Source organism: Seriola lalandi, unplaced genomic scaffold (genome assembly GCF_002814215.2).
Source record: "Seriola lalandi dorsalis isolate HSWRI2012SDOR001 ecotype SW California unplaced genomic scaffold, Sedor1 jcf7180002054866, whole genome shotgun sequence".
Taxonomy (NCBI): Eukaryota; Metazoa; Chordata; class Actinopteri; order Carangiformes; family Carangidae; genus Seriola; species Seriola lalandi.
The window spans coordinates 1,082,970-1,106,055 of record NW_019525419.1 but is presented as its reverse complement, the minus strand read 5'-3'; the positions used below and the strand labels follow the sequence as shown (position 1 = coordinate 1,106,055).

The 23,086-nt window shown below is 43.3% G+C and overlaps 2 protein-coding genes across 2 annotated transcripts; one reads left to right on the top strand and one right to left on the bottom strand.

The window, feature by feature from the left end:
- The first annotated feature begins 769 nt into the window (after nt 1-769).
- On the top strand, nt 770-3,297 carry ptger4c (prostaglandin E receptor 4 (subtype EP4) c). The gene is made up of 2 exons (XM_023428079.2): nt 770-1,692; nt 1,809-3,297. Exons 1-2 carry the CDS (start codon nt 841-843, stop codon nt 2,391-2,393), a joined length of 1,437 nt encoding a protein of 478 aa, XP_023283847.1. The 5' UTR covers nt 770-840; the 3' UTR covers nt 2,394-3,297.
- Nucleotides 3,298-3,607: 310 nt separating this feature from the next.
- On the bottom strand, nt 3,608-22,641 carry LOC111671081 (uncharacterized). Its single transcript, XM_023428081.2, has 5 exons — nt 22,403-22,641; nt 21,062-21,387; nt 8,244-8,314; nt 5,699-5,912; nt 3,608-5,422 (listed from the first exon to the last, which is right to left on the bottom strand). The coding sequence occupies exons 2-5, from the start codon at nt 21,180-21,182 to the stop codon at nt 4,920-4,922; spliced, it is 909 nt and encodes a 302-aa protein (XP_023283849.1). The 5' UTR covers nt 21,183-21,387; nt 22,403-22,641; the 3' UTR covers nt 3,608-4,919.
- Nucleotides 22,642-23,086: the final 445 nt, after the last annotated feature.

Here is a 23,086-nt window from a genome sequence, read left to right as displayed (position 1 = left end):
CTGAATGGATTGAGTTTCCAAACTATGGTCTCCTCACTCCACAGCAGCGTGTCCACTGTCTCTGTTCATGGTGCTGATGGTGTTGACGGCGCTGACCTAGGTGCTGAAGCCGCGAGATTTATGACATCTGTACAATTTCCATCCCTTTCTTTAATTTTTGAACATATATGGCGACATAAATTACTTAGATTTTTCTAATGAATCTGTCCACACTGTAACCTCAGGTACGATCAATCCTTCACTTCCTTGTGGCATTATCAGAGTCGGTCACTGACAAACATAAAGCAACTTTAGCAGAACATGCGGTTATATTTTAAGAAAGAGCGGAACTTCTGAGACTAAAACTCTCTGTAATGTGCGTGTGTCTGTGATGGTCAGACCAGATACAATCAGGTTTTGAAGTTGTGCTAAATGATGCCAGATGTTGGCATGTGGCTCTTGGGTACAGTGAGCTGGCATTTTACCTCTGGGGCTAATCCGTGTTGAATATTGATACTTTGGCTGCAGAAATGTGTTCCTGGGAAACCTGGGTCGCCGCGCTCACAGCCCGCACGTCACTGTCCTGACATCAGCACACAGCTTAAAAACCCGCAGCACTGAGCAGTGTAAACACAGCCAGGCACACACCTTCATGTGGGCGCATCAGGAGCCAAACACGCTGCTGGAAACACAGAACAGAAGAAACACTTCAACGTGGTGCACTTCATGCCCAGTCGGAAACAGGATATTTCAGGATGTAACTGGACCATTAATCTCGGTTTACTTTGAGTAGCGCTATATTCTTCTAAACACCACAGAAAGTTCTTGCACTTTAAGCCTCGTGCAGTGTTGCTTTTAATAATGATCAACGACACTCTTGTGTTTGGAGAACTGGACGCGAATGTCTCTGAGCCGCTGACTGCTCTCACTCTCAGCCACAACCGCAGTGCGCTCTGGCTGGAGTCCAAGTCTCTGGTCACTTCAGCCACAATGTTCGCCGTGGGAGTCCTGGGGAACCTGATTGCCATAGTTGTGCTGTGTATCTCCAAAAAGGAGCAGAAGGAAACCACTTTCTACACCCTGGTCTGCGGGATGGCGATCACAGACCTGCTGGGCACATGCTTCACCAGCCCGGTAGTGATCGCCACATACGTAGCCAGTCGCTGGCCAGGAGGCGCGCTGCTCTGCCACTTCTTCTCCTTCTCCATGCTCTTCTTCGGGTCTGCGGGGATGTCCATCCTGTGCGCCATGGCCGTGGAGCGATACCTGGCCATAAACCATGCGTATTTCTACTCCCAGCACATAGACCGGACAATGGCGCGTTTTGCGCTGCTGGTCACCTACCTCGCCAACATCGTATTGTGCATCATGCCCAGTTTTGGCTTCGGGCAGCACGTCAGGCACTTTCCCGGGACCTGGTGCTTCCTGGACTGGAGGGCGATGGATCCACTCGGAGCCTGCTACTCCTTCCTGTATGGCGGCGTGATGCTGGTGCTGATCGCAGTCACAGTTTTGTGTAACTTGGCGGTGTGCAGGTCGCTGGTGGGGATGAACCAGAGGACAGGGATAGTCAGGACGGAGTTGTGTGAGCAGGGCGGTTCACGTCGCCTCTTCCCCCGGCTGCCGTCGGTCACCTCGGCGGCGGAGATCCAAATGTTCTGGCTTCTGATCTTCATGACCATCGTGTTCCTGGTCTGCTCCATCCCTTTAGTGGTAAGGACGACAGGCTGCTCTATTCAAAATGTGTGTTTTAACTTTCCTTGTTGTCGTCTGTTTTATGTGAAACACTCGTCTTACACACTCTCTGTGCATGTGTTTCTACCTGACAGGTGCGAATCTTCGTCAACCAGCTGTATGACCCTGCCTATATTTCTGCTGGGGGGAAGCCTGACTTCCGGAGTGACCTGTTGGCGATCCGCTTCGCTTCATTCAACCCCATATTAGACCCCTGGGTGTACATTTTGTGCCGGAAAAACCTGCTGCTCAAGGGCTGTGAGAGGCTGAAGAGGACAGTGGCACAGGTTAAGGACGGTCGTAGGGACAACATTCGCTGGGTAGGAGGTCAACACTCCCCCCCGTCTTTACACAGCAATGACACGAGTTACGCGTCATTACGCACAGCCAGCTACAGGAACGACTTGGAACACCAGGTGTCGATCAAAAATAAATCCTTTACAGACTTCGCGATGAGGCAAGCGTGGGAGTACGACACCGCCCGGGTCAACTTTCACCCCTTCAGCGTCGAGTCGACCGCGATCCTCGGGTGTGAGGAGGAAGTAGCAGCTCACACCAAACAGGAGGTGGCGTCCAAGTCGTCTCCCGGAAGAAGTCCAACACCGCTGCTTAGAAGAGTGGACATCGTCACCTGCACGTTCAGCACACCGAGCTCCTGTCAGTCAGCGAAATGCCTTTGATGGACATTGATCTGCCGACACAAGTTTAGAAACAGTTCAAAGTCTGACAGCTGTTCCAGATGCTCCAGCTGCGCAGCAAACTGGTTTTAATTCAACTAGGAGAAACATCAACGATGCCAGTGATAAACTCTACACCTGTCTTATATGATTTAACCTGCAGCAGAAAGGCTTTGTTTTAAATGTATTTCCATTACAAGCACAACAGCAGATTGTGCAGTAGGCTATACATATATGTATATGACAGTCCTGTTTTACATTTCCAACACCTTTTTCTTATCAACCAGAACATGTGTCCATTTAGATGAGGCCCAGAAAACCCGCTTAAGCTGATTGTTCATATAACTTGTATGAATGTTTGCAGTAAACTTGGTGGATATTGAAAGATGCACAGTATCACTGGTAGTGGTAGTTTTAGGGTCACTTTCATAGAAGAATCTAACTCCTGCTGAAAGATGCTAGATGAAGCTGTGGAGTCCATTTCCAAAGATGGAAGTTTATGCTAAATATCATCATACCCCATGGGTACAAATGTGTGACACTCTAAGAGTTTGATAAACTGTATGAATCCATATGTGCCATTCACAATACATGACCATTCATTATGTGTTGTTGCATTTCATACTTTAATGTACATGCTGCTAATTTACTCTGTGCCATTTAACAGTGTTGCATGATGCAGGGAAAACTGAATGTAGACCTTTTGGACCTAAATGATCTTGTTTTATATTTCACATTTACATGTAATGTTTTGATATTTGCAGTTGTAAACAGCCAAAACGAACATATCACCTTTTAAAAAAAGAAAAAGACATATATATGTTATAGCTGTAAGCTATATGACCTGTGGTACTTGCTGGATGTGTTGGTGGGTCTGTGCAGAGAAATAAAGTGACAGTGAAGATGAGTTTTACCTGCTCTGTTGGTCGAAGAAGAATCAAACTATTATTATAAAAACCATTCTCAGCTGACAGACTGGTGGCAGGAGAGCTTCTCCTCCCTCAGCTCAAACCCGGGACCACAGGATCAAATTTTGCTGTTTATTGTAAACCAGCAGGTGGCGCTACAACATAAAAAGTCCTGCGTAAATTGAACTGGGAAAAGGTGGTGATGTTGGTACTGTTCACAGCAAAAATCATTGTGGATGTCACTTGGAAAAGGTCAGTCTGAATCTGTGCAAGTAACCAGGAATAACAAGATGTATATTTAAAAAAAACTTTATTCCCTTAGAGGATAATACCATACAAAAATAAAAGAAGCTTTATAATAATAATAATAATAATAATAATAATAATAATAATAATAATAATAATGAGACATACAGAATTTAATTACTCGACCAGTTTAAAAAGAGAAATGTTGAGGTCCTGTAGTATAAATGTTTCACTTGTTTGCTGTACATACATTCTACATGTAAAACTGAATTTCCTTTATGCTGTGGAAAAGCTGATATCATTACCCAGAGTGCACCACAAAACTAGCTCTCAAGTATGTGGGTCAATTTGTTTCTGATGTCAGTTATAACGATTTTTAAATAGTCTCCCTGGGATGAAATGTAAGGGAATATCCTTGTTCTGGATAATGTCGCTGTTTTATAAAAATCACTCAACTAATTTCAGAAATGTAAATTGCATCCAAGCGATAGAATCAGCTGATCAGATCAGGTTCTTGAGGCGTTTAATAAATGTGAAAAATCAGCACCTTTAAAAAAACAAAATGAATGTACTGTATGCGAGCAGAAGTAACTGCCAACATGAAATCTGAATCTTGGCAATAAATAGATATTTATCTACAATATATAGTTCATAAAAACAGCTCTCATATGAAGCTATAATAAATAAATAATTTATCAGAAATAAATATATTTTACTTTTATACAGTAATACATGAAGATGCATGGCATCCATTTGGCTGAGTTCACCTGAACATAGAAATGATACGATGTAATGTCCCTGTTTTTTCTGTGTGTGAAAACAATGATCTTGAACTTCTGTTAGGAGCTGGCTTCACCGTGAGTAACAGTGAACATCATACGAGTCTCTTTAGTTGGAATCAGAGTATAAACACAGCGTCAGTCCTTTAACTGTGTCTTTTCTTTTGTGTCTATCTGTTGAGCTCATGCCTTCAGGTCTCGCCCATGTCAAATCAAAACAGTCACGTTCACATAAAGAGTCTCCTCTATGACTAATAACTGCTCGGCTGTATCCTGCATTAGTTGCCAGTTATTCACTTGGAAACAATTCATCCTTTTGATGATGCAACTGTAAATCCAGACTGTGATTCCCTGATGACCTCCCCCTCAGTCTCTGTCTTTGACCTTCGCTTCCTATCGTCCAGCTGCACCCAGACCTCTTCCTCCTCGACTGGAACTGCACCACAGGAAGTCAAACAGTGGCCTTCATCCCTTCCTCTGCTCTGTGTATATGACAGCGCCCCCCTCTGGCTGTTTCCTACATCCAGGCCTCTCGACTCCTCTCTCTTCAGGATGGGTGACACCCGCTCTCACCACCCTCTCCCTCGTTCATCTCTTCAGCCCATACACATGCAGCTGGCGGCAGATAATGACTGGATGGTCCTCCACGTGGTCTGGGCGTCCATGAAGGAAACCGACTCGTACCGGTCGGGCCGGCAGCAGGGGTGGCTGCTGACCTTGCGCCGAGGCAGCGACCCATTTTCCAGCAGCGTCTTCAGCGCCAGGTCATAATTTGTTCTTGAAGACTGGCAGGAGCCCACGCAAAACTTAAAGAGGACAATCTCATCCGAGTCAAACCCCAGGCCCAGGTCCCGAACCCTCATCTCTCTCTTCTCTACACGGCAGTCCCTGCTGCTCTGCTTTGGCCGCCTGTTTTTACCTTTACCCTTTTTATCTCTTTTTCCTGTCTCTTCCTCTTCCTCCTTTTCTTTCCTCTTCCTCTTCTTCTTTTTCTTCTGTGATCCCTTGGGTTGAGGTTCTGTGGGGTCAGAGGAGCGCGGAGAGCGCCCCGCCCAGCGACTACTGGGATGGTCATCCACCTCGTCCATTACAAACGGGTCTGAAATGGAGAAGAAAGAGGAGTGGTAAACAGATAGAGTTGCTGTGAACATCAGCATTTTTTCAGAGTAACTATAAGCAGCAACATTTAAATTCTCCTGCAGAATCTTCAATTTCACTCCAACCTTTAACTTAAAATAACTCGTCACCTTTTAAATGACATGTAAATATATTTAGATGAATGAGATGCAAAGTGGATCCCCAGCCACATGCCCTCTTTCCACTCTAATACTGCCTGGTATTATGCCTGGTGAAGCAGACAGCAGAGCTTCAGTACCATATAGAGCATGCCAAGTAGAGTAAGGGTCGCTGTCGTCTTCCTGCTCCTCGTCCTCCACCACCTCTGGCAACGTCACAGGAAGCTCTCGCTCCTCCTGGCCTCCCAGCAGGCCCACAGCGTGGCCTGAGTCTGATCCCACACCAGCAGCACCAGCCTTCACATGAGCTCCTTCCGCTAGAGGCAGCAGAGAGAGGAGCACCCAGAGCAGCACCTACGGGGACACAGATGACACGTGTGAGCTGGCAGAGAGAAATCTGAGGGATTTATTTAAGGGTCATTCCATTACCAACTCACCTAGGACTCATATTCATTTCATGGGACCTTGCAAAATCCTATAGCTCTACCTCAAATACTTTTCTAGTCATGACTTTTTAAAGTTTGGCCCTCGGGGCTAAATGTCATCATTTTTGTGATTCTTATATGTGTATTCGGAACCTCAATCGCTTATTTTTCACGGGCTTGGGTTAAAATTTGTACTAAACATTCAAGAAACAAAGATCATTTGCAAAGTGTGTTCATGTAAAAAAGATGTTCCTGAATGTTTTACAGCCATCAAATTAATCAAAACAAATATAAATATAGGCTATATTTTTTTACCCTAATAAAGAATTTTAAATGCAAGTTTATTTCTGTGTAGTATTAATATAGTTCTATCAAGTCTAGAAGTTATTTATTCCTGCATAAAAAAAACTGAGCGCCACAGATCTTGCTAAATATAGCTTTGGAGCTATTCCTTTCCTTTTATGGAAAAGTGCTAATACTCATTGCAGATATATATACTTTATATATAAAATATGTTATATTACTCCTTCATCATTTAATAATGTTTTCACATTCAGTGGTTTTATTTCATATTTGTACTATGTTGACTTCAAGGTTTTCTATCTCTGTGACACCTAATGAGCCTGTTTGTCACTGGGCTCAGGAAATTTGCAAGTTACAGCTTGTAACGACCTGGTTTGTTGCTTACTAGTAATACTAATGTTAGTTCCTTAGCTCAATACACATGTATATTATTTCCCAATGTCAAACCTGATGAAATCATCAACTACAAGCATTAGAAAAATAAAATAAAGCAAGTCTGGGCTAATCCCTTACCAAGGTTTGGGTGGATTATTGCAAAATGGGTCATAATTCATAAAGCAGTTTGATGTGACAGTCAGATCATGGAGATGCCTGTGTGTGTGTGTGTGTGTGTGTGTGTGTGTATGTGTGTGTGTGTGTGTGTGTGTGTGTGTGTTTGTGTGTGTGTGTGTGTTTTGGTCAGAGCAACAAGCTGTAAACATCACAGTGACATACTGTCATCCTATAAAGTTGATATGGCGAACCAGCAGATACGGAGTTGTGTTTCTGTTCACCTGGCAAATGTAAATCCAATATTCACCTTTCTTTTAGCTCTGTTTTGGTTTTCCATGCTAAAACACGTTCAGTTGTTACTGCTAACTATGTCTGCTTGCTATCTGCTGCTGTACAGTGGGTTTATCAGACCTGCTCGCTGTGGCTGAAAATAATGCTGATGAAGCTGTGACAGTGAACCAAAACAGTAAAACTGTGGGCCACAAAATCAAAACAATGAGCTGAAAGACACTTTCAACGTGTAACTGAGAGGTCCTGCAGAGCTTTAATTAAAAAGTCAATTTAATATTTAATATTGTTTTAGCATATTTATTCATTTTGCATTTTCTAGCAGAACCAGGATAACTGTTCCCCCTTTGTATTCAGGCTTTATTCTAAGCTAAGCTAACTAGCTGCCGGCTGTAGCTTCATATTTAGCGTACATATGTGAGGGTGATATCAAGCTTCTCATCTAACTCTCAGTGAGAAAAACAAACACGCATATTTCCCCAAAATTATACAAATTTTGGATGATGTACTGTACCCACTAAACTACCTGCAGATTTTGGCGTAGGCCTACATTTCTTCGGGGGAAGCTTACCTCTGTATATTTATATTACAATTGTAACAATCCTGATGCCACATTGGTTCTTTCATTGTCACCATGTACTTATAACAAAACTAAGTTGACAAAGTGCTTTACAGATATAAAAAAAAAAAAAAACAATGAGATAATACTCATAAGAGCTCACAAACCCCACAGACCTCTTCCAAAGATCTGTCTTAAGCCTATTTTATCAAAAGCGATCTCACTTACTCTTCAGTAATACTTAAGTCAAATAACTCCGCTCTCTTTCCGTCCCGGATCAAGCTTTGTCCACTGGCTTATAATTTAGTAATGAAAGCTTCAGTGCTGAGATGGTTTTATGGAAAGCTCAGGCCTGAGCCTTGTGGGGATGGATTTCATTAACAATTTATACCTACACATAAGTCATCCCCGGGTTTATAGTGGCCTGTACAGTTTAAATGAAAAATGATAAGGCCGGTGGTTATTTGTAGAGATGGTGATTTCAGATAAATGGATGGCAAATAAGAGGAGTGAGCGAAAGTGGAGAGTAGAAGTGACAGAAGATGAGAGGATGAAAAAGTAGAGAAAGAGAAAAGTTTCACTGTGATTTTTTGGCAACAATGTCTGTTTCTGACAAACCTTGGCCCTTGCTGACATTACAGAGGTAATCTCCTGTCTATCCTTCCTCCGAACCCTCCATCTGGTCCCACCTGGAGAGAAAGAGAAAAAGAGGGAGAGAGGAATGTAAGACCAAGAACAAGCCTTCACTCTGTCAGCTTTTCTCCTCCCAGAACTCCCTTTTGAAAAGGGTAACATAAACTAAAAGCACAACATGCGGGCGATATGATGTCTATACATTCACAATTGTCCAGATACTGTAAAAAAAACAGCCCCACGGGCCCCTGAGCAAGCCGACGTGTCACATAAATCACGTCTTCAATGCATGAGGACAGCATGTTTGTTGCTGCTTCAGTAAAAGACCAGTGTTTGCTGCCAGCTAGTGTGGCTAGTGTTGGCTTGTCGGTTCATACATCCATGCAAACAGCCCCAGTCCAGCAACAAAAGGCAGCATCTGAGATATACTTGTCAAAGGCATTCTTCAGGGTTACTCCTGTGGCAGAGGTACAAGCAGGGGGAACCAGGCATAGCGAGAGCACTTCGCGGAGGTCCCAGACAAAAACCACGGAGATGCAGGACAGGTGATAAGAAGTGTCACGGATGCAGATGTTTATATATAGTACGTGCAGGGTGGAGGATTGTGCTGGCTGAGGGAGTGAGCGCCCATAGCATTAGGTCATCAGGTTCCTTTGTGGCCCCTTTAAATGTGAAAGTCAGCGGAGGTCAGAGCACCACGTACTCAGGCGTAGGAACTTAACATGCTCCTCGTCCATCCTGCTTCAGTTCTGCTTTGCTTTTGGAAAAGTCGTTAGGATACATCCTCTGGGTACTATGAACATCTACGTACGAAATTTCATGGGAATCAATCCAGTAGTTGAGATATTTCAGGCTGAACTGACCATCCAACAGACCACCGAACTATGCTCGGAAATCAAATCAGTGTCTCGCCAATTTCTTTACTAAACAGCTTCCTTTTTGTACAAAAAATGGCTGGATTTTCTCCCCATTTCTTCCACTGCAGTAGCACCGGGAAATGAATGGGAATGATTACAACAATTTTTTTTAATATACTCGTGGCTATGTCATTAGTAAGACTGGTTTGAAGAAAATCAGAATTTGAAGAACATCTTCAAATTACTATTGATCCAAAAATCAAATACATGTATGACAGTGAGAATGGAAGTTGATCATTTATCTTGGAAATAGCAGTTGAAAAAAAAAAAGTCAAGGCCCATTAGTCGCTGATCCCATCCCATCGTATCACAGGATCTTTCTCAGAGAATGGATTTTGCCCGGTTGTCGTGGATATGCAGATTTTCAATTGGACTTCTTGTCCATGTATATTAAATCTATAATGATCCAAAACAGAGTGAAATAGCAAATCCTCACACTCAAAAGGCTGGAGCCAGCAAATGTTTGTTCATTTTGCTTGATAACTGACTTAAACAATAATCCAAACTGCTGTTGATTCATTGTATTGTAAGAGCTGTAGGGGCTTCTGATGACTGGGAGGACGCTCTGGAGAATTCTGGCTGTTACAAAGTCGAGGTAAAAAAACTAGTAAGTAATTGAGATTTTGCTGTTGCTGCTTAGCAGTCTAACAGACGACAAATCAGTGCATACATCCCAGTTTAACCATGCCTCAAAGTGTCACAACTTTGTGGTTTGTATGCTCTGTCATTTCTGCCCCTTTTTATTCCCTCTTTCACTTTTAGTTAGTGAGGTGAAACGGCCTTCTCCCTACAGACACCTCCAACATGTTTGAAGCTACATCTATCATCTGCAGGAGGCTTTGTATAACCTTGGCACTGAACTACAGCAATGCTGTATGCCCATAGCGACGTATCCGAGCGTGTACTGTTCATGTGTTCGTAGATCTCACCGATATGTAGTGTACCATGTTTATTTAAAAGTCAAAAACAAGCCCAGCAGTTCTGTCTGCGCAATGAGATGGAAGACTGACAAAACGTTCAGGATCACGGGTCACGATAAGACCTGTTGATGCATTTATGCAATCCTGCATGTTCCAGCTGTAGCGATCCAGTCAAGGGAAAGTGAAGTTACAGACGCCGAGAGGGGGGAGAGGAGACGAGGAGAGACAAACTGAGCATAATTCAGATAGACAGACAGACAGACAGACTCACCACTGCTGCAACCTAAAACCAAACTGTGCTGACTCCTTGTCTCAGAGCTGACTTAAAACCTAAGAGGAGTGTGAGGAGGGACAGAGGGCTACAGATCAGTGCTGGGTCTCAGGAGAGGTGCCATTCTCAGTCACTAATGCAACAGCTGGGAGTGTTTAGTCCCTTTCAGATCAGCAAGCGAGGAGTCTACAAGGGCCTATCTGCTGGTTCATTTCACCGCGGCACTCTGGAGCTGTTTACAGCCCGACGCCTCCAGCCTTTTCAGGGGATGAGGTGGGTGGGGGAGTCGAGGAGGGGTGGAGAGAGGATTAAAAGAAGGAGCGGGACACTGATCCTGAAGAGCTCCAGACTGACACAAGCCTACTGATGGTGTGTGTACGTACAGTTTCACATCCAACATTGCATGTGCGTGTTTCTGTGTGTGTTTAGAAAGGTGAGCATGTGTTTCTTCCTTGTTTGGCTGATTAAAGCCTTGGGTTTGTCAGGCTGCATGTCTGCAGCAGGGAGAGCGGAGTTCTTGTCACCTTCCATTTACATTGTTGGTCCTCTGCGCTCCAGTTGTTGTTCACAGTTAGTTAAGTGGGTAAGCTCTCCTGAAGCAAGTAAAACCCATAAAGCCAGAGCGAGCTTCTATTCCCAGAGTTTATTCTGCTGTTGTGAATTGCTTCTCCAAATACTGTTTAAGTGCTTGGAGAGGATGGATGGATTTCGTTTTGGGGATATTTATGAGGTAAAAGAACAGAGGCTGCCAGCACAAGAGGAAGTCAGCTCACTCAATATAATGTACACTAAACAGGCGTACATGTCCTACAGCAGGGGTATTCTGAGTTTTTATATATGTTATTGTCAGCATTCAGACTTTCACCTCACAACCATCATCTGATATTATCGTTATGACTATACAGCCCTAAAGCCAAAACACTGTCAACTCAAAACTGAGTGAAGACCTGAATCAGATATTTGAACATCTTGAAACATGAAAACTATTATGGCAAAGAAATCTGTGCATTTCTTTGGGGGAAAAACAGAATCTTAACTGCAAAAAACAGTGTGTCTTAAGGCTAGCTGGTGAGTTAGCCTTAGCTAGAGCAAAGTTACTTTCTTTCCTGTAATTGTGAAATAAAATTTGAAGCTCCAACATCTTTTTTAAGCCACATGCATGAGACAGTAGCTAAATCTAATCATAATGGACGAATCGTAACACCAGTTAAACTAGTCCTGCTAACAGCTAAGTAGCCTAGCTTAGCAGAGTAGCAGTAGCTTCCGTCGCTGCAGCTTCTGACTCAAGTGAAATTCACTTGATTTAATGAGGTTAAGCTACATTTAAATCACATATTTAAAGTATTTAGTTAAGTCCCAACTTACATATATCTGTCAAACATTTGGCTAAGAGTCTTCAAACCTCATTCTCAAACTCTCACATGTAAATATAAATGATAAGAGTAATTCTGTCTTTATTACTTTCAATAATGTTATTAAGATTTTTATTATTGCCATTTCCAACAGAGACACAGAAAGGAAGCAGGGCAACATAGCGTAAATGTGTTTCGGATTAGTGATCTATGTGCCTACTGTATACTATTACACCCTCAGACTTGAGCTTTGCCCACAGAGGCTCCACAAACCTCTCACCTTGTAAAAAAAATAGAAAGAAGAAAGCTCTGAGCTCTCCTGTTGTTTGGCCTCCCTCTAAAAGCCAAACCTCTCTGATAATGACCTCCTATTAGAAACGCACTCTGCTCTCCGCTGTAAGTGCGTGCACGTACGTGAAATGTTCTGACCTCCAGCTTTAACCTGTCACTAACACGGTGCCTGATTGCAGGAGCGAGGAGAAAAACAAGAGTACAGTAAATCACCGCTGGCTCAATAAAAGACACCTGCAGTGTAAGAGGAGATGCAGGAGAGAGAGGCAGAACACCAGGAGAGCCGTCTGATCACTACCAGACATCGAAAAAATCGGTGGAGGTCCCACAAAACGAAGCATGCTGATATCTGCTGTACATGCACGAGCCCCACAGCTCTGCATATATGCATCCAGAGCAGTGTGGAAACTGGTTGTGTGACATTGCTTTAATCTTGCTTGTAGCGTTCTGTTGACAGAGTTTAATAAATTTTCAATGTGTCAGTCAAGGGGCCTCAGGGTGTAACACCAAGCCTTCAGATTCAGACTGGTTGAATGTTTTCGCCCTCATCTGAACCAAGAGTCTAAGAAAAGTCCTGCAGGGCAAACTTGTGATTTGGAGCTATAAAAAGATGTTATTTAACTTCTTTAGATATTAATAGGATGTCAAGGAGTCATGGTTTACTGCACCTTTATCCTTTATTCTCTTCTCCTCCCCCTGTTTCTCATTTTCATCATGCTTCATTTAATGTTTCATACACATTAAATGTCTTTTTCTCTAAATGAGCTATCCTCCCCTTTACGACTAAACCAATTTCACTCTTCAGCAGTTAATGACAGCATGTCTTAAGTATGCACGGCAGCCACAAAGTCAAAGGAGAAAAAAGCTAGAGGAGGAGCGATAGAGGGAATGAGATAATAATAAAAGAAATCACATGATAAAAGTAAGGAGAATTAAAAATAGAGAATGGGTTATTGTCCAGGGGAAAGACAAATGAGAAAAAGATAATTGAAGCACTGAATGGCAGAAGCCTGAAAGCAGAGACAAGGTGAACAGAGGGAAGAGAGCGAATGACAAAATGAGAGTGCAGAAAGGGAGCGCAGACTGAAGCCCAGTCAGTCCGTAATCCCATAATCCCTGGCAGGCAGGCAGGATGTAATTGCTCGTTAGTGCCAGTTTCCACTCTGAGGCCTGTCACTGCTAGAAAACCACAGAGCGCCGCCGAAAATGAGAAACAGATAGCAGGTCCCATGCCTCGGTTCAGATAGGTAGGTAGGCCCCCTACCTAAACCCCCCCCTGAAACACATACACATATGTGTGCACACACACACAGACACACACACAGACACACACACACACACACACACACACACACACACACACACTGGTGCGGCCACACAGTCATTCTTTCTGTTCTGTTCTCATAATCCTTTCTCTGCTACAAAAACCCACAAATATACACCCTATCTTCCTCAATTTCTCACACTCTGCAGAGCACGTACACACACACACACACACACACACACACACACACACACACACACGTGCATGCGTGCACACACACACACAGACACACGGGGGGTAATCAGAGGTGTGGACACTACAGAGCCTGGGGGAGGATGGTGAAGAGAGGAGTGAATCTGCATGACCTCCCCTCTCTCCTCTCTCTGCGTTTCTCCCACCAGGAGGTTTTATTAAACGACTGACAACATCTGAACCTGTAGGTGTCTGAGACTCTTTCAGGCCAGCAACAGACAGTAAAGCAGGAGAGAGAAACTCTGGTGGGCTCAGGGGAATAATCCGTCAGGAGCAGGGTGAGGTTGCTCAGATGGCTTGGATTTTTGGAATGATAAAGACCATTTTTCACTAGTTTCTGATATTTTTTAGTTGAACCAAAATGAAGTAGAATATAGTGTTTTATATAGAAGCCAGGAGTATTGAGTTATGAATCATTTGTATGTCTATGTCCAGCTGTATTTGAAGTTGCTCTAATTCATTTTTTCCCCCAATAATTGATCAAAAGACATGTGTAAAGAATTATCACCTGACTCTGCATCTTCCCCTCCGGTCACCGGAGCATTTTAGCATCTTGTAGCTCATTGTTTTGTTCTCAAAAACACTTTAATGTGTTGGTTCACTCTCTCTCAGTCTTGTTGTCAGCTGCAGAAGCTTCTTTCTAATTTTTTCTCTAATAAGCATACTGTTCACTACCTGCTCAGCAGAGTTAAGCAACTAGCTTAAATAGTGGAGCATTTAGCAGCTTAAGAAAAGATGAAGACCAAAGACTCCATGGACATGACTCCAAATGAATGCTGATGTTATTTATCTGCTGGTTGTATAAATGGTCAACTGTTTCCTAACATGTCCGCCACATCAACTGTACAACCTGATCATAAAAGAGAAATGATTAAGATACATCTTCGGCATCATGGTGATTATTATCAGCCTGTGCAGGGTTAACTATTATGGAGAACAGTACTTCTTTCCAGCCTTGCCTGTAGGGTTAGACAGTACAACCTGGACCTCATTAGAAGTCGCTATTAGAGGAAAACTTATTGGTTTCCTGATGACAAACAAAAAAGTGATTAGTGATTTACCTCACTGACCCTGGAGCCTTCTCTCCACACCAAAGAGAACTACAGAGGAACGTGTCTAATGGTTCTTTAAAGGGATAAATGAAGCACTTTTAGTTGAGAACAATGTGTTTGAAGAGGAACAGTTCTGGATTAACGCCCTCACATGTGCAGGTTCAAGTTGCCAAAGGTGCCGTGGAGAGTTACTGCAGGTCATCAGAGTGCTGGGATGACTGGGTCACAACAAGCATGATAAAATGCACGCTTCCACGGGACATAAAAGCGTCATCCGTGACCAACGCATTAACCCGGAGCTGCAGCCCTGATGGCATCGTTACGACGGACAGAGAGAAAGAAAGAACTGCTGTCAGCATCTTAACCACCGAAGACACCTGACTCCATGGAAGGAAGCTGAGGCTGTAATAATAGAGTGCACAGCAGGAGCGATGAACAATAAGTAGGTTTATCTGCTCAGACACTCCCTACTAACACTTTCCACCTAACAAGTTTCAAATATGCAAATCAAACTCTTCCTTTTCAGTTCCTCTACATGTTTTACTGTCTATGTGGTAAATGTGAGGTGTAATAGCTGTTATTGTTGTTGGTAGGCATCCTGTGAACTCCTGCCAAGATCTCTGCCTTCCGTCTCATCACGTCACAGTTACAATTAATCTGTCAATGACATTTCATTATGAGAAAAGAAAAAAAAAAACATTCACTTTCCCAATAGTGGTTAAGAGTCACGTCAAGTATCACTGACACCAGTGGGGAGGAAATGAAATAAACCACCTAAATGGATTATTAGTCAACATCTACTGATTTGTAAGGAACAATAAGAAATGGATATGTGGTGTAATACAGTGTAAACAACAATTAGAGGAGAACTAGGGTTTATGCAACTTATTTTTGTAATTTGAGGCATAATTTTTTTGAGGTTTACGGAAACAGCAAGAAACACACGCGATAACACGTGTTTTAGCAAACCAACAGTTCACCCTGTCTGACCTATCGTAAACCAAAACAGACAGCACCTGAAATGTTGATCATTTAATATTGTACAGGAGAACTGTGTGGACAAAAACCTACAGCTAGTCAGTCTGTACACTTTGATGGATGCTTTTAACGAATACAAATAATTCTACTGTTTTCCTATAAGCGTAACAAGCTTTGGGATCTGGTTTAAAGCTGCACTAATCAAATATTTAAAATGTTCGGATCAAATGACTATGTGTAACGTAAAAGAGGTTGTTTGCATTGGTCCCTCAGCTGCATGGACCGTTTTAGTGTCTTTTATCAGGCTGTTTTGGTTTTGGGGCCCACAGCTTTACTGTTTTGTTTCATTCTCAACACTCTCGTCAGCCTCGTTTTCAGATGCAGGCGGCAGCTGTTTTCAGTTAAACTCTGATGGACCCACTGTACACTACCTGCTCAGCACCGTACGGCAGACAAAGTTAGCATCTAGCCGGTGAACATATTGTAGCATTTATCAGCTAAAGACATGGATATTTCCTTGAGGAGCTGGTGGACAAAAGACAGGGCCGACAAGAGAGTGAATGCTGAACTTGCTTTTTTCACATGGAAACTGAAATCTAATGTTGCTCTGCATCGGCTGGAGTTGTAGGCAAATTATTCCTTACATGTTTCCTTCAACAACTGTGTCATTGGTTACAGCTTGTTCTGCTGCTTGCAAGTGGCCAAAAAAAAAAAAAAAATGCATTAAATGCAGCTTTAAAAACTGTGTTATGGTCTGACTGCTTGTGTTTGTTGCCTCTTTGTAGCAGAGAGAGATTTTTGTCTAGTACAGTAAGGCAGTGCAACAAACCTCCTGCAGGATTTTCCACATCAGCTGTAACTTCCACGATGTGGATGAACGGCATCTACAAGATTAACCGTGCAGGGTCACTGGAAAGTTTAGCTAATGTGCAGTTAGCACTAATTACCCACACAGAAACCCACAATGCAACAGACTTATAAGTGTCTTGTGACCCGATCAGGTAAATTAGATGGGACAACATCATCCGCGGCTCCGGGTCTGTTTTTCCCATGAGCGCTGAGATACAGACAGCCTCCTGATGCGACACATCTGTGTCCTCACCTTCTCGCTCCCCTTCACTTTGTTTCTCACTAAGGCAACTTCCCAGTGTCCCTGACCCTAATAACCCAAATTCCTGCCTGATTAAGTTGGTTTTAAAAGGAAGCCACACAGAGAGCGGTTGGGTGAGCCTCACCTTAAATGGGAACACATTTTAGCCGTGTTGGAGCGATGATCAGAGGGTAGGATTTCACTTTCCGGTGTTTGTGAGGACGGCGGCGCTTAGAAGGCCGCAAAAAGTACAGAGGGAAGGAAGAGAGAAGGGTGAAGAGGAATAGACAGAAAACTCACACATACATTTAACACAGGACGTCTCTCAGTTTCTGCGTCTTTCTTTCCCTTCATGGCCTATTTTCTCTCAAACACGCTCTGTATCAGTATCTGGACATTTCCACCAAAAACTGGCTCACCTTTCATAAAAAGCCACACACACTCTCTGAAATCCCATCGCCCCCACCCCCCCACCCTCATGACCTTTTCTTGCTCCCATCTCATGTTGTTATTTCTCCAAATTAAGCCCACACTGAGCCTGAGAGTAACACTCTGAAAAGTGGCCATCAGTGACACACACACACACACACACACACACACACACACACACACACACACACACACACTGGCCATTAATAGTGTGTCTTGTGTCTGGGTGAACCAGCTCTATCCAAAGTGTTTCCGTGTCGCCCGCTCGCGCCCCAGACAGACTGGGTTTAATGACCTGGCCTGATAGTTCAAAGCAGCCCTCAGATGCTATGATTAATGAATCGGACCTGCTAATTTCAGAAGAATACAGCTTATTGTATCAAAAAACACTCTCACAGACACAAACGCTGGGCTAGTTAACATTCTTCTGTATTTTGAGAAAAAGTTGTTTTAAGGAGGGAGATTTTGCGATAAGGACAGGAGTTAGCTTTATGTTTCATCAGCGGCTCCAAAAGTATTAACTGCTGCTTTGTTCTAAATAATTTAAGCTGTTTGAACTTGAAGAAGTCGAAGTGCTCAACAACAACAAAACAATTCAAGATCAGAGAAAGAAATAATTCCCCCAGCGTACTTACACAAGATTGTCCACTGCCACAAAAGCAAGGACCCAGAAAACAGAAGTTGCATGGGAAGCATTTGTCTGAAAGAATACATCTAACAAATTGAAATTCCTTTTTGTCAGATCATGCCTCCTTCAATTTGCCCTGAAGGAATCACTGTGGTTCGCTGCGTACTTTAAGCACTTCCAGATTGAAGTTGCCCTGCGGCACTTCAGGTTGCATAATCAATCTCTCTCAGTGCACTCTCTCCATTAGCGCTGGGACAAAACAACCAGAGTAACGTTACACACTGAGGCTGAGACACGGCTGAAGACAGGGCTCCCTGCGCAGAGCACACATCCATCTTTTAATGACAGATTTCCACTAATGTGAAATGATTGCGCCCCAGTTTAGAGGTTGAATATTTCACTGCATCAATGTTGCTACGGAAGGAGCAAAAAGGTTGAAGCTGTTGCTGGAAGAGTTGAAGCCTGTCACTGTGTTTGATGACGCTTTCTATGCACCTTAGCTGTGCGCCCACTGAGCAGTCAGCACGTTTCATCTCTTGTATTGTATTGTATTTTTTTTTTTAAATCATTCTTTCCTGGATAATTTTTCTAAACAATTAAAGTTATATCACAAAACCCACGGCTGTATCTGATTTTTCTCCTAACAATCTATAAAATGTTATCACAAACGACTGATCCTGGGCATTTACAATAAGATGCATCATCAGCTCATTAAATCCAGTATTATTTTGCATTTGATTAATGGTGAGCAGAAAAACCTACACTACACACTGCTAACTCTGCCTGAATGCCATTTTAATAACTTAACAGCAAGTCTTACCAGCGATGCAAGACTAAGAATCCTAATCCTGAAAAGAATTTCAACCATCATCGTGATTCATAATTTAGGTTAATTAGTTGAAACTTACACACATAACCTACTGGATGACAAAGACCAAACTCAAGCTGAGCCAACAAATTACACTGTACATGCACATTTTGCTTGTATTTTTAAAGAGTGACTTCAAAGTAAACAAATCCATTACGACACGTAAAGGCGTTGGTAAGTAATATTATGTGACATGAACGTTAGAGCGAATGGTCTTTTTACCACCTGTAAGTGATGTACTGATGGAAATTAGCGCAGCCTACCAGCTAAATGTGGCTAGTGGCTAATTAGCTAGTAGCAAAATCTGGTAAATAGCTACATCTCTTCTCATCGCATGAAATTAATATTTTTTTGTAATGAGTCTATGATATATTGTTTTTGTTTTTTATTTTTCTTTCGGTTAAATTACATGGCTGATGTTGGTGAAATCAAGAATTTCAACCATCATTGTGATTCTTTTTTTTTGTTTGTTTGTTTTGAGAAAAAATCTAATATTTATTGAGCTCCAAAAGTTTGTTCAATTAGTTCTGCTTTTTCCTGTTTATTCCCCTTGGATGGCAGGTGAAGTAGACTGTTATGTTTTTCTTGGCAAACCTGATCATAAAGAATATCTTGGAAAATTACATTTTCTGAAAATTAGGGGGTTTATCCTCAACACATCCCAGAGGAGTGGCCTAAATGAAATACATAGAAGTAATATTTGAAATATCTGGCTGTGTTTCTGAAAGCTTAGTGAGTAATGAAGACCACTGGGAGAGGATACAAACTGTTAGAGCCCGTTTGCAGCCACAGCGGCTCCAAATATATTTATGAGGATGCTTCTACATAAATGAGTGGTAATAATAATAATTTATTGTCCTTTTAATTACGAGTGTTTAACTGGAATTCTGTGAAATCGAGGTGCAACACAAAACAGCATCAGAGCAAGAAAAGAGTTAAACCCATAACACCAACAAACGGCACGCTAGCTCTCGTAAAGCCACATGCCAGTTAAAACAAACCAGACCACACATCAGGAGGCTGCTGGTAAAGAGAACACGCTGGCCCACAGTACCTGACCCTCGATGGAGCCGCTGACCTTTTGACCTTTGACTGGAGGAAGTGAAAGCCGTGGCAGCATGACGGGGGAGTGTGAGATGCCTGAAGCAGAGGCGATACTCTCACGTTCGGCCTGAGAACAAACCTGAGATTTTGAAAAGACACGAGCAAAGAAAAACAAGGTTGTTTCACGACATGTTTTCACACATTTTACAGGCATTCAGTGGGGGACGCCTGCTGGGGATGTGTGACATGTCTCAGGTGATGCCAAAGCTCTTGTACACACAGATTCATCAAGTACAACAGCTTTGAAAAGCAGGGAGGAGAAGAGAAGAAAATATAGATAAAACACCAAAGCAAGATCCGAATGTGAACATGAGGCCTCCGACTGAGCCTCGTCTGCGTGTTGAAGGACATCGTATGTACATGAATGTGTGAGTCAGTGGGTCACTGAGTCAGTGAGCAAGTATGTAAGTTCATCTACCAATGTGGGAGTCAGTGACGCATCATGTAATTTCTTCTACATCTCTGAATGGACAAACCCTGACGAGTCGCACAGTTCGGGATGGAAAGACACAGAGTTTGATGAGGGAAAAAACACTGTTGAAGAGAAGCTCGTGAAACAGCGTCCCTGCCACCAGCGCACGAGGCCGAAGCGATCGACACAGTTTCATCTGAGACTGAAAAGAAACAAGCTTGACTTCCAGCACGTCAAAACACCTGAAGCTTAAAAGACTTCATCTGCCCCTGATCCCCTCAGAGTCACTGGAGAGGAGGGAAATGGATGCAGCTGTGTGTGTGTGTGTGTGTGTGTGTGTGTGTGTGTGTGTGTGTGTGTGTGTGACAAGTACTTTGATATTTAGATGTGCAGCCCACCACAGAGGAGGGTCACACTAGAAGACTTCCTGACTGCCACTGTTTCCCCCTTAGCAATAAGGACACACACACACACACACACACACACACACACACACACACACACACACACACACACACACTAACACACACAAAGACTATCACAGTCATTTTGATTTATACTTCTCCTCAGACTCACCTTCTTGCACCTTGTAAACGCTTCAGACCATAAATCCAAAAAACTTTTCTTCATAAAACGCAGAGAACAAACACCTCCACCATCCTCCACCAAACACTGCCAATAAACACCAAATTAAATCCAACAATGAATCCAGGTCACGGCGACCCTAGGAGCTTAAAACAGCTGGCAGGTGCGTGCAGGGATGTTTGGAGCTCAGCAAAAAAAAGCCACTGATGTGAAAAGAAATCAAACATCAAACAGTGTTGTCACAGCAAACACGAAGACAAGAGCGCAGCTCTGCTTTCACAGCAGCAGTACACGCACAAATATATCCAATAATATTCTTCTACACGGCCGCGGGAATCTTTTAAACGACAAGTACATAGGCAAGTTTAGAGAATCTGAAGTGCGCCTTACCAGCTGTCCTGTGCGCAACCTTCCGCTCCCAGTGCGCACCGGAGAGGACGGGAGAGCCGCTTCTTCTTCCACGCTGCGTGCAACTCATGGGTTTGGCAATCCATACGCTGCGATGTGTCATGTTTTACACCTTACTGTCACGGTGACTCGCAGGCTGACTCCCCTGAGGCTGGAGCAAACATGAAGAATCCATCTAAAAGCGGCTCAACTTCAACGCGAGAGGCGCCTCCTTCTCGCTTTTCTTTTTTCTTTTTCTTTTTTTCGCGGCCAAACTCTTCTCTCTCTGGCCGGTGTCCTGTCACGGCTCCTGGCCGTGTCTCAGCACCCTGAACAAGAACAGAGAAGGTGGAGATAGTGAGCACAGACTGTTCACCATGTGAGCTAAAATCATTTCATCCTACAGTTTTATTACGGGTCTTAAAGTTAGATTTAAAGTTTGAGTGATATATCACCACTGGACGTGATCATTTTTTATCACAAATGTTTTGTTTGATTTCCTGAGCTAAGTGTTTTATAAGAGCAGCTGCCAATTTTCTGCATCAGTCACATCCTGTCTTGTTTCAAAAGCTTGTTTGTAGAAATCTCTTCAAAAATAAAAAGGTCAAATTCTTCTGGAAACAAGTGAAGTTTTCTAAAACACATCGTTAGTTGGATGAGCCCGTGTATTTTAAGACCAAATGACATGTTGAGTTGGACATTTTGCAGACTGCAGAGCTATCCAGGTCATAAACTTTACAGCTGACTGGTGCAGGCACTGTAAAGACTATATAAAATCTAATTAGGTAGGGGTTTGTTTGGGGTGACACAAACAGTCCACCACGGCCAAACAGTCAGAGAGTAAGAAATGCTTGTCCTCAATTCGCTACTCGTGCTGTCTCTGCTCTGACTCACATCCAACCATCGATTAATGAAATGAAGCCAGTTTTTCAGGCATGGCTCCCCTCTCCTTACCTTCACTAACCTGTTCAGTCTTGCCTCCAAACAGCCTGTATAGTTAAAGAGTAAATAACACCGCAGGAAATTTCTCACAACACGTTCTGCGTCTCTTTAAAGTGAAGTCAAGGTCGACACGTTATCAAAACCTCCAAGGAGAGACTCTGCGCGGGCTCATTTATGACGCCTTGTTTTCTGCTTCTTTTGCGTGTCAGTTGATCTTCAGCGGATTTGAACGTGAAGTTCAACTGAAGAAAAAAAAACAACAACCCGGTTCTATCGGTCAAATTATGTTTCTTTAACATTACAAGTCCACGCGTCACGCCTTTACGCAGCTACAGTCTGCGTCTCCAAGCAAGCGCTTCTCTCGTTTCTCTAAAAAAAAAAAAAAAAAACACACTCTCTTACTTTGGACTCAGGTATCCAGGTTGTCAGAGAGTGTTCCGCTCCGGTGTCTTCTCAGGAGTCTACTACACAGCTACTAAACAATGTCTACAATGCCCCGCAGGACTGGAGGCTATGCGTAAAAACAGCGCGCCGCTCCGCCTGTCAGAGACTTTTGTGAAATCGGAGCGCGGTGGCCGCGCTACAAAGTGCTGTGATTTCTCTTCCCCATCCACATAGCTCAGATGTCGTTTTTGTTCCTGCGCTGGGAGGAGGGAGGGAGGGAGGGAGGGAAGGAGGGGGAGTGATTGTCATAGAGGACGGGCATGGAGCATTTCTGGAAAAGAGTTCCAGTGGAAGAATCCGCCAAGTGACATCTGTCCTTCAGTCACTGACAGACTCATCAGTGTCCAGTGTTTCACTATATTCCGCCTGTACGTGCACACACAGGCAGTGCAGGCACGGATGGACTGTGAGACAATGGGTCCCTGGGCACAGACGCCCCCCACCCCCCGCTACATAAGAGCAAGACACCCAGAGTGGAAGAGGGTTTCTCATTATGGTCATGGTTTGTCTCTCTTTGCACTCTTTGTAGTCATTCATGTCATTTTGAGTCTTTGAAGTTGCTTTCAGTCACTTTCTAGTCTTTTTTCATCCCTTTGTTTTTGCGACAAGAAATGTTAACAGTCACAGGCTCTGACCCAGGGC

Coding starts and splice junctions, on each gene's coding strand:
- LOC111671081 (XM_023428081.2), bottom strand. CDS start 21,182: ATGACACATCGCAGCGTATGGATTGCCAAACCCATGAGTTGCACGCAG. Junction 8,315..21,061: donor GGTTGCGCACAGGACAGCTG/GTAAGGCGCACT, acceptor CTTTCTCTCCAG/GTGGGACCAGATGGAGGGTT. Junction 5,913..8,243: donor TAATGTCAGCAAGGGCCAAG/GTTTGTCAGAAA, acceptor GTGTCCCCGTAG/GTGCTGCTCTGGGTGCTCCT.
- ptger4c (XM_023428079.2), top strand. CDS start 841: ATGATCAACGACACTCTTGTGTTTGGAGAACTGGACGCGAATGTCTCT. Junction 1,693..1,808: donor TCTGCTCCATCCCTTTAGTG/GTAAGGACGACA, acceptor TCTACCTGACAG/GTGCGAATCTTCGTCAACCA.